Here is an 11,393-nt window from a genome sequence, read left to right as displayed (position 1 = left end):
AAGTGAGAAAGGGGCTCATCCTCCCTCTGGTTGAGCCCCAGGAGCATCGCCACCGACGGTTTCGGCTTGGCATGAGCCAGGAAGTTAAGCTCAAAGTCCCTGGCCAGCTGGTCGAAAGAGGCAATGGTCGCGGTCTTCAGATTGCTGTACCACGCTCGGGCTGGGCCCCGCAGGGTTGTCGGGAACGCCCTGCACATCAGGGCATCGGACGTCCCGTATAGCGCCATTTGGGCGCGGAAAGCAGCCACGTGGTCCGCCGGATCGGTGGCACCTTCGTAAGCATCTAGTGACGGGAGCCGAAAATGCGGCGGGATGGCCTGCTCTTGAATCTCGGGGATGAAGGGGGACCCCTGGTGTTGTTCGGCCCCCGGGTCTCCCCCGGTCCGGCGAACCTCGCGCTGCACCTCGTCCAGCCGGCGGCCTACGAGGCGTAGCTGGGCCCACAGTTCCTCCGCTGAGTCTGAAAGTGGGGCTACGGGCGTCGGGTGCGCCGCTGGTTCCTCCGCTCCTCGGCTCCCGAGTCGGGTCGATCGGCGCGGAGGGGAAATGGGAGACTCGGGGAGCGGTGCGGCGTTTTGAGCGCCGGCGGGCCGTCGCCGTGGTGGGGGTAAGGTTGAGTGTGAAGACGTCGGGGGAGAGACCAGCGGGATGATGGTCTGCATTACTCCCGTAAGGGCCCGAACCTGGTGCGTGAGGTCGTAAAGGGCTTCGGGTGGCACGGGTGACGGGCCACCGGGATTGGCGACGGGAGGCGATAGGCCCGGATCGTTGAATAATCGCCAATAGCGCTCCGAGGTCGCGGCGGGGCGCTCGTCCCGAATTCCCTCCTGTTGGGGGTGCTCCTCCGTCGCGTCGGTCGTGTGCGACCGGATGGCTGGGGGTTCGTCGGAGTGAGCCTGCGGATCGCTTGACATTCGGACCGGCCCTCCTTCTAGCGCCATTATGTTAGTGTAAACACCTTTTTTTAGTTAGTATAAACACCATTTATTTCTTAGCCGTGACCCGGGAGGTCGTCTCGGCTCGTTCGGGGGTCCGAATGGCGGGGATCTTCCTGGGGCGGTACTCGTCTCCACCGGGATGGTCGGGTGCGGCCTCGGACTCGGGGCGATGCGGCGACTCTTCCCGAGCGGGGATCGCCGGCACGTCCCGGGCGGGAGACCTCGGCTTGATACCTGCACAATGGTCGGGTTCGCTCGACCCGACCCCTCCGACGGTCAAGTTAGAGAGATGCGATGGCGGTTGTTCGGGGAATTCAGCCCCTTACCTCTCCCTTCTGGCTTGGGGACGTTTATATGGGAACTCGGCATCCTCGGCTGCGCCATCCCGTCGGTCGGGGCCGTATCTCTGATGGCGTCCGACATCGTTGAGGACGTTGCGTATGGGAACGGGGGATCGCAGGGTATGGGCGAGCTTCAACCGCTACCCACTTCTGTCTCGTCCTACTGTGCTGGGTCAACTGAAGGGGCTGCGGGCTTCGTGAGGCTAACGTCCGGACACAGACTGTTGCCCTCGTTGCTCTCCCTGGGGCGCCGCGCCTGTCCACGTGCGGGGGAAGTCGCCGGGGGTGGGGTTTACCATTTTTTGCCATATCAGAAATAGTTTAGGATTACTATTAAAGCCACGGCTCAAACGAAAACAAGATGGCGTCAGGATCATACCTGGTTAGGAGCATCGAAGGAAAGGAAAGGAAATGGAGGAAAAGGCTGCTCGGATATATATGATGGTGTGCTTCATCCTCAGAAAGCATGTTACCTGCATCATGTCCTACTTGCACCACAAAAGGCGAGGAGGGATACGGTGCTTTCAGCAAATCAAGCAAATATAACTATGTTGTGATTCAGTACTCCTCAGTACCCACCACCATCATTAGCAAGGCTCAGCAATCAAGACAAGATTTCAGCAGGAAGCATTATTTATGTGGGCCTTAGTACTACTAATTTCTAGAGATAACTATGTTAAGCTCAACAAATAGGAGAGAACAATTGCATGAATCCCCAGAAAACTTGTCATATCTTTGTGAATGGACTACAAACAAGACTACACAGCTAACAGAGAGCAAGCAACACAGGAATTCCAAGCATAAATTCCAAAGAACCAATAACCAGACCATCTGATATACTTAGTTGATGGAAAATCCTTCTGATTACCTCAGAGCATCACCGGTCCATAGAATCTTGTCAAAATCTCCAATACACAGACTGAGGTTTCTCCTGCACCAAGAATAGAAAAACCTTCCAGTCAAGTGAAAATTCTGATCTAATTCAAGTGTTTTTTTCTTGCCTGCCATGTTCAAATACATAGCCTCTCTATACAGACCATCCTATATGGTTGATACAGGAAGTTCAGAGAATCTTGTGAGGGAGTTCTACCAAAATTTGACTGTGCTCACAGCTCTAAGAACTCTAGACCGATCAGCAATCAAGTAAGATAAAAGAACTTCCTGTTGAATATGAATAGATGTCAATGCGACAAGCATAATGCATGAGGAAGTCAACAGAAATTCCATGAGGGCTCGAGGGATAAGAACCGTCGACTATAAGAACTTGCACCTCGTTCCTGACCATCTGAACGTCTATGCACAATGGTATTCTAGAGGATACTTTGTAAACTCGCATCAGTTCCATCAATGGAGCATTTAGTCATTAGGCCTGTTGAACAAAAAATGTTAAGCTACTGCATCTAAACACAAAATCAAAATCACTCTTAACTGAGCAACCAAAAGTCCAAGACATAAATTAGATTCAATTCCGTAAGTAACAACTGGACCACAAAAGACCAAAAGAAAGTTTTCATTATATAGGATATTCCAAAATCAATTGTGACAGCTATTCTTTTTTCATCATTTGCTCAATTTTTTGGCATATAATCACACCCTATGATAGTGTCTCTTAGCATTATGTTTTTTTCCTGTTTAATTCACCAACTCATTAGCAAACATTTAAATGACCTTATACCATAAGAGACATAGATGCCCCTCCTAGAACACAACAGTCAAAGTATCCGGACTTACACAAAATTTAACACTTAGAACATTGAAAAGGATTTCATTCACTTTTAACTTTTTAAACAGTTAATTTACAACTATTGAGTACAAGGGCATAGATTCAGGAACTAGTTTTGTAGGGTCATGTATAGGCCATAGTAACTTTAAAAAGGTTACACCAAAATGAATTACCTCAAGTTAGAGAGACTATCTGCTAGAAGAGTGACAATCGATGCTATGCTAAAAGGTAAGTTTGTGTATGTATATAACATGACCTTAAATGGCATTCTGGAAGATATCTCAAAAAAAACAAAAATCCAATCACAAATCTTAATCATCTCCTATAAGAAAGTTCAGGAAGCTTCTCACTCATAAAAGCTAGCAGCTTCTGAATCCCAAAATTTTAAAAGATCAGAAGAATATATTAGATACGAAGTGCAGTCATTAGAATGGTATATGCATCCACAATGTGAAGGAAATGACAATGTTAAATCTATAATAAAATTTTAACCTCCAATCATAATACTCCATTCTTCATAAACAAAGAGGTTATCAACCATTTAAACAAAATTAAATGCATCTAAAAGGCCTAGATATCCTACAGTATATGAAACCTTTAAACAACACCATTTAAAGGTAAGCTATATGGTAACTTCAATATAATAGTTGATCATAAAATATATAGATGGTTAAAGATCTATACAACAAGTCATGACCAAGAATATATCAAATTTACAACAAAAGTCACTTAAATTAGCTAGTTGACCCAGCTAACCAATAATATACCAAATTTACAACAGAAGTCACTTGAAATAGTTAGTTGACTCAGCTAACCAAGAAAACACTAAATTTACAACAAAAGTCACTTCAAATAGTTAGTTGACAAATAAATCAGTGTAAATATGCAATGCAACATAACCTTGATGATCTTTAACGTCTCTTTGCTTGTCGATTCAAGTCTGTTCTTAAGAGTAAGGAGTGCCTCCTCTGCAGCCTATATATTATTAAAGTGGATATTAGGCAGAAACTAGAATGTCCAGATAAATATTTTGCAAACTGTGAGCATTGTGGATCTGAGGCAAATAAGATCAGACTGCAAACATTAAAGATTGTATGATGCAGATTGACAAACATATCCAATAAGTTCTAAAATATCACACATCAAATAATGCTATTTTAAATGGGTGTTGATATAGCTAAATCTTTTATCACAAGTTGAAGATGATTTATACAGATATTGTTGTGGGAAGACATTCCACTGGGTGAAAAACAAAGGATGACATGTAACAAACTAGAAGTTGAAACAAGATATGCAGGCCTTGGATCAAAACTGATTAGCATAAAACATGTTGGCCTACCCTTTCAGCAATCAGTCTGTACAAGTAACCCATCCATGACCGATTTCACTGTAGAGTGTAGACAATAAGAATTTGTGTATGACAGCAGAAATTGATATTGTGTGTCCAACGATATGTGACTCAAATTCAGATGCAAGATTACCTATAAGACAGAATGCTACAATTCGAAGACAAAATGACAAGCACAAAACAGTCGAGTGGCTTGATCAGCACTGCCCTCCTAATTTTAATATGAGAGGCAAATTAACAAAGTCATAGAGAAATATTTCTAAAATGATGGAAAAAGGGAAATTATCTTTTCAGGGCTCACAGTCCTAAAATATAGAGGAAAAGGAAACTAGACATGCATCCATGAAGATCAAGTACAAAAAGAAATGTGGACAAAAAGATGATAGGACCACCTGAAGCTTAGCCTCCTCTTTGCTTAAACCAACTCCCTTTCCCAAAATATTTCCAGCTAATTCAACCTATAAGATAGTAAGGTGCAAAATCATAATTATTTTCACAAAGAGTATGAAATGATCAGATATGCTTCATTGTTAACCCATAAAATGAAAAGAATAAGCATGTTATGAGAGCAAGAAACATAGAAGGTAAATGTAATAGTTATAAACAATTGAACTGAGACAGAGCTATATAACCTGAAAACAATACTCTCCCTTATTTGGCATCACAGAAGATGTTGTTTTTTCCTGGAATACTATAGTTTGTCCGTCCAAACACTAGAAATTAAATATGGAGCTTGCTCAGTTAAATGACTGTTCCAACATTAGTAACAAATTTCAAAGCATTACAGAAAAGCATATGTTCATTACTTGCTAGTTTTTTAATACCAGACAGGACAGAGAAGAATCTAAGTCAATACCCAATTTTTGTGATGTACTGGCAGGTAAGTGTTCTTTCTTGGCTGGCTCATTTTGAGGGCTGTCCGTATCATTTAAGAAGCCATTTTCATTCCCAAGAAAATGCTTATAAACACTTGTAACCATACCACCAGTAGCAGGCACAATAAAGGATGAATAGTCTCCTACAATTCCACAAGAAAAAAAAGGTAAATTAGATAGCCGATCTGTTATGGAACTCACATAAAAAGTTGTCCAGTTACAAAAAGCACTAAAAAACTTCAAGCGGCAACAAACTTTCCAAGAAGAAGCAGCAAAAGTAGTACTAAGCAAATAGTGAGATGATATATAAAAGGCTGGTTCAGCAGTAAAATATTACTAAAAAATGGGTCATCACTAATAACTTTGCTCAACTGATTCAGCATAAAATAAAGAAGTTAATGGATATTCAGTTGCCCATGAGACCAAAATGTTTAGGTTGAAGTTGATAGTAGTATACTCATCAGACCCTTATAAGTCAAATCTTAATCTTGCTCACTTTCGATGTGGGACTAATTAGGGGTGTTACAATCACGACCCGGGTCTGATGAGCCAACTGGCCAATAACTCCATTTTGGTCCTTTCAACCACGGACCAAAATGCTTAAGCAGGAGTTAACGTAGTACACTCATCAGGCCCATATAAGCCAATCATACTCATTGCCCACTTCCAATGTGGGACTAATGGAATGTTACAAGCTTTGTACCAGAAATCCACCTTCAAATATTTTCGAAACAATCAAATTTGATCTCATCAAAATTGTTTGACTCAAGGGGTAAGACATGACAGGCATTGATCAAGTGCACATTCAGCCAACCACACTTCAAAAAGGAGTTTTACAAAAAAAAAAAAACTCGGTAAACCTTCACTGTCTAGCTAATGTGTGTGGATATCCAATAATAGCTTGTCAGACAATTCACAGTCCAATGAGAAATTTAGGTTCCCCCACCAGGAAAGGCCTTGATAAATACAAAAAGGAGGAAAAGTTTGATATAGGTAAAGCAGTAACATGAACTAAAATATCCTAACTGTTCAAACTTTTAGGAAGCGAAATTCTTTTTTTTTTTTATTGAAGTGAAATTCTAGTGTCATAAATACCACACCAATCCATATATGAAATGACTTCTTAAATGAGTATGTTGCACACACTTTGTTAAGGTATGTTCACAGAACTCCATAAGTGTTACTTAGTCACAATACAGGGGAATTGTATACCGACCATGTGACGCTAGCCACATACATAATTGCAACTGCATCTATGGCCCAAGCACGGGACTATATGAGTCGACGTTGTGCCCCAGAAACCCGGATGGGCCAACCCATGCCGCGGGGGGCGTACGAGCGTGCCTTGGGAGGTACCGATGGTCACTATCAACCATTGTACTTCCGGGCGGGCCATCTTCGCATGTATAAATACCAATTCCCTATCCTAGGAGAAGGGGTGACAAAAAAAAGACATACCTGCACTCACAAACTTAACCATCAAAGGGGTCAGGTCGGGAACCTCCCCCCGATATTGACCTATTGTGTAGGATCCTGGCAAGATTGAGCGCAACGCTACTCCACCTCAGGACGCCATCGAAGATTCGATCGTAGCCCCCGAGCCGAGCTCCTCGGCCCGACCTCGCTCCCCCATCTTTCTTCCCCCTGAGAAGCCACATGGATGACCTTGCGCTTTCAAGATTGGACCAAGCAGTGCCGACTCTAGGCCACAGCATGGATAAAATCAAGGGTTAAACAATCCAAGTCGACTAGCTCCCAAAATGGATAAAATCACTCACCTCAACATAATGTTGCAAATCCTTACTGCCTCCATTTATGGACCTTAACTCAATCTGTCCAATACAAAAAGAAAAAGAAAAGTTAGATACAAGACGAAAATCCTTTGGGATTCAGCACAAGCAAATACCTTAAGAGTTACATCTCCTGCCTATTTCTTGCATTGTAGAAATGAACATGGATGCGGCAAGCCGGCAAGTAAACTTGGTTGTCCTGATTCACTATATAGATTTATGTTGCTTGCAGATGGTTGATTTACTGATATCTTGCCATCTTCATCAGAAGCAAATCAATTAAGGAAAAACACAAGAATGCACTAGAGTAGGCACTATAAATTAATTAAGATATCTTTTTATTTTTTTTTCAAAGCAAAGGTGATAGTGGAAATCTTCTCCCCCAATGGTGGCTTGACACATGGCAACACAACCAGCAGTGAGGGGGCAAGACCCAATCAACAGCTAGGCCACATGGACATTAGTCCAAAACAATAGTAAGATTCGAATATCTCACCTCTCTTGTGCACATGGGCCCAAATCATATTAAGCTGATTCGGACATCGCCGATTGATAGGGAATATTCTCGCACTAACTACAGTTCGCTAGTTGGCAGCCACCGTGGAGCTGACTGTGAACTCAACCTGGCAGGCGGCACCCTTCCACCTAGTCCCGTGCCGCATGGGACTATACGAGTCGACGTTGTGAACTAGAAACCCGGATGGGCCAACCCATGCCATAGGGGGCGTACGGGTCGATTGCCTGCGCGACCGTGCCTTAGGAGGTACCGGTGGTCACTATCAACCATTGTACTTCCGTGCTATTTTCGCATGTATAAATACCAATTCCCTATCCTAGGATAAAGGGAGACAAAAAAAAGAAACACCTACACTCACAAACCTAACCATCGAAGGGGTCGGGTTAGGAACCTCCCCCCGACATTGACCTATCGTGTAGGATCCTGACAGATTGAGCGCAACGTGACTCCACCTCAGGACGCCCTCAGAGATTCGATCATAGCCCCCGAGCCGACCTCCTCGGCCCGACCTCACTCCCCCATCTTTCTTCCCCATTAGAAGCCACATGGACGACCTTGCGCTTTCAAGATTGGACCAAGCAAAGCCGACTCTAGGCCACAACATAAAGGTGCACAACATCGATGATAGAGAATATTTTGACAGCCAATCACCACCTGCCAACTAATCACCTTGAGGATGCTGATACGGAAGAAAGGGCCCTAATCATCCTCCCCTTGTCGCCGACATGGGAGGTAATTATAGCTTCTCAGGCCTCATGGACAATAGTCCATGGGAGACCGTTTGGGCTTGTCCTCCCTTTTTGCCCTCGTGGGCAAGACACCAAGGGGGACGATGGGGTCGTTACAAGGTGCCCCCTCAATTGACCACCCTAGTGTTGGCCTAAGGGACACTTTTTTTTTAGAACACCCCATACCCCAAAAGGAACCTCGGACTGACTTGAGTATCAGAGGGATCGGGTCGGGAAACTTCTCCCGACATTAGTCTTTTTGTAGGAAGTGCCCGGGAAGTCGAACCCCTACCTCGGAGCCACTCCAAGTCCACCTCGGAGCCACCTCAAATACGTCCGGGCCACTTAGAGGGGACCTTGAACATTTCTACGCCTTCGAGTCTAGATCAAGCGGGCTGACTCAAACGTCGACGGTACTTTCCCTCGGCATTTTGGCGCTAGAGGAAGGGCCTGAATGTCGCAAGAACGTCCACCCGCTAACCCTCTCAACGAACGATCCAGTGAGGAGGCTTTACCTCTAACCCATAGCACCTGCCCTCCCTCCCCATGTAGATGCATCCACTTTTGCTTAAACACCAGGGCATTACTGGCGTCTATTCAATTACCCAGGTCTTTCACCTCGGGGACAAATATGGGCCACCTGATTGTTCCTGTCGAAGCATTCTTGAATCTCACTCACCAGGTATAGACGCTCACGGGCATGATACAGACTATCACTGTAACATCCCATTAGTTCCACATCGGAAGTGGGCAATGTGTATGATTAGCTTATAAGGGCCTGATGAGTGTACTGCGCTAACTCCCACTTAAGCATTTTGGTCCGTGGTTGAAGGACCAAAATGAAGTTATTGGCCAGTTGGCTCATCATACTCGGGTCGTGACATTTGGTATCAGAGCCGACCTAGCATTTGGGCAGGGTGAGAGGGCTCGAGTAGGAAAGGGCTACCCGTGGATGAAGTCGAGAACTCATCACGGCGTGGAGCCACCACTGAGTTAATCCTCACATGCACTATGCTAGGGTTCGATCTAGGATATGTCGGGCCTTAACGAGGACGTCAAGCTAATTGAGTTGGGGATATTGTAACATCCCATTAGTCCCACATCGGAAGTGGGCAATGTGTATGATTAGCTTATAAGGGCCTGATAAGTGTACTACGCTAACTCCCGCTTAAGCATTTTGGTCCGTGGTTGAAGGACCAAAATGGAGTTATTGGCCAGTTAGCTCATCAGACTCGGGTCGTGACAATCACCCCACTCCTGACCCAACTAACTCAACAAGCCACACCATTGTCCCAACCACTGTTGTCGTCCACACCTGTCGGGATTCCACTAACTGACCCAGTACCGACAGCTCAGGACTGTCCCAGGCCCGTTAAGCTACCGGCAGAAGGAGCACCCCGCTCCCAGATCGTGGATTTTAGCACGCCGCTGCATCAACGCACTGCCCTGCTCGAATCAGAGACCCAATCAACGGATTCAATGGACAACTCCTTGAGGACCCAACTGTGACAAATGGACCAACGCTTAAACGAGATGCGTCGAGAGTTCCAGCAATCCAAGGGGGAAGGTTCGATTGATCTCACCTCGGGTCGCTCCCCGTTCACCCAGAGCATCCAAGAGAAACTGAACTTGACAAATTTTTGCCTTTCATCACTAGAAGCCTTTTATGGCAACTCTAACCTAAAGGAACACACTGTCGCCTTTCGCGCTCAAATGCCTTTGTATGGCACCTCCGATGTTTTGATATCAAGGTCTGCCATACTGAATCGTATCGCCCGGTACGGACGGTACGTATCGGTCCGACAGACCAGCGGTACGCGGACCGCCCGGTACCGGTCCTACTGTAGCAGTGCAATGTAGCAGTACTACAGTGCTCGATGCATCTGAGTGTACTGCTCGGTACACCTGGGTGTATCGCTCAGTACACCGTACCGTACCGGTACCGAGCCCAGATCGAAATACCGGTACAGTATTGCAAACCTTGTTTGATATGCCGCATTGTCGCAAACTTAACTGGTTTTGCCCATCCGCAAAAGTCAGCCTCTTCGAAACCTGCCATGGTCCTTTAGGATCTACAAAAGAGAAAATGGGTTAAAGAAAGTACCTCAATCAGGATCCACAAGTAACCATCACAGAAAACACTTCGTAGCCAATGCAAATTACAAACGGACTTTACAAGCTCCGAACTAATTGAGACATTTTCCACCTTGCTCGGCGTTGCCATGAGATGCAGCTCTTCGCTCCCGGCGACCACCACCGCATCCTGCGCATGAAAGAATGAGCACCATAGGGATTCTTGCACAGAAAGAGGAGAAAAGAGAAGAAGGGACGAGGAGGGACCTTGCGTTCTCGGAAGCATGAGAGGTAGAGTCGGTTGAGGAGGGGATGATCGGCGTCGGACCTGGCTTGAAGCTTGCAGCGGAGGGCGAAAGGGGAGATGGTTTGGAGGACGGAGAGGGGAAGGCACCGCTCGCTGGGAAGGGAGAGGCAATCGACGCGTATCTCGGTGTTAGGGAACGGCGAGCTTTGGCCCTTACCGTCGCTGTTCTTGGCGGCCGGGAACACTTCGGCTTCTCCAAGGAACACGTCTCAATGGTAGACCTTGCAGCTGATCCCCGGTCGACGGCCCATCACGCCGCGCGACGTGAGCAAGTAGGGTTCCGCGCAAGGCTTATGAAGAAATGACCCCGAGAAGGACACCGGGATTCTCTCCTTCCACACGCCTTCCCAACCTCAATCGGTTCCGCTTGCTGCTGTCCGGGGTGGAGCACAACAACGTCCGGCGAAGATTGGAGAACTCCGTCGTCCGTCTGTCTTTATGGCCCAAAGACTCGTGTCGTGGGGGAAGTTTTCCCCTCACGGAGAAAATATCAAATAGAAAATATTACTCACCAACTTTTTGTCTCGGAGGTTCCATTGATATAACTATATTTTAATTTACTTGAATGAATGGGGAGGTTTTCGTCAATCTATACTGCCAACGTGGCTGTTCAAATATCATTTTTTTTTCATGCACCCTTGATTAAAAATTTAGAACTTCCAATATAGTAATATTATATTATTTTATATAAATATAATAAAAAATATTATATTGATAAATATTATATTATATATTAATATTTGATAGAAAATG

At 45.4% G+C, this 11,393-nt stretch overlaps 1 protein-coding gene across 18 annotated transcripts; it reads right to left on the bottom strand.

Moving 5' to 3' along the window:
- Positions 1–1,982: 1,982 nt before the first annotated feature.
- LOC108951721 (RNA polymerase II C-terminal domain phosphatase-like 1) lies at positions 1,983–11,126 on the bottom strand. Of its 18 annotated transcripts, none has more exons than XR_010492491.1 (11): positions 10,601–11,126; positions 7,132–10,523; positions 7,004–7,057; positions 6,684–6,926; positions 5,207–5,368; positions 4,983–5,063; positions 4,743–4,808; positions 4,484–4,561; positions 4,342–4,389; positions 3,903–3,977; positions 1,983–2,648 (listed from the first exon to the last, which is right to left on the bottom strand). XR_010492491.1 is itself a non-coding variant. In XM_065132674.1 (11 exons), the coding sequence occupies exons 7-11, from the start codon at positions 5,276–5,278 to the stop codon at positions 2,643–2,645; spliced, it is 300 nt and encodes a 99-aa protein (XP_064988746.1). In that variant the 5' UTR covers positions 5,279–5,368; positions 6,684–6,926; positions 7,004–7,057; positions 7,132–7,274; positions 10,275–10,332; positions 10,467–10,523; positions 10,601–11,126; the 3' UTR covers positions 1,983–2,642. The 18 variants fall into 18 exon arrangements, 13 of the variants coding, with proteins under 13 accessions (XP_064988746.1, XP_064988745.1, XP_064988752.1 ...); XM_065132674.1 differs by lacking the exons at positions 4,342–4,389; positions 4,484–4,561 and having other exon boundaries at positions 7,132–7,274; positions 10,275–10,332; positions 10,467–10,523; XM_065132673.1 differs by lacking the exons at positions 4,342–4,389; positions 4,484–4,561 and having other exon boundaries at positions 7,132–7,274; positions 10,365–10,523.
- Between the last annotated feature and the right edge of the window lie 267 nt (positions 11,127–11,393).

This window comes from Musa acuminata, chromosome BXJ2-11 (assembly GCF_036884655.1).
Source record: "Musa acuminata AAA Group cultivar baxijiao chromosome BXJ2-11, Cavendish_Baxijiao_AAA, whole genome shotgun sequence".
Lineage (NCBI taxonomy): Eukaryota > Viridiplantae > Streptophyta > Magnoliopsida > Zingiberales > Musaceae > Musa > Musa acuminata.
Note: the sequence above shows the minus strand (reverse complement) of the source record. Positions and strands in the feature narration are given on the sequence as shown.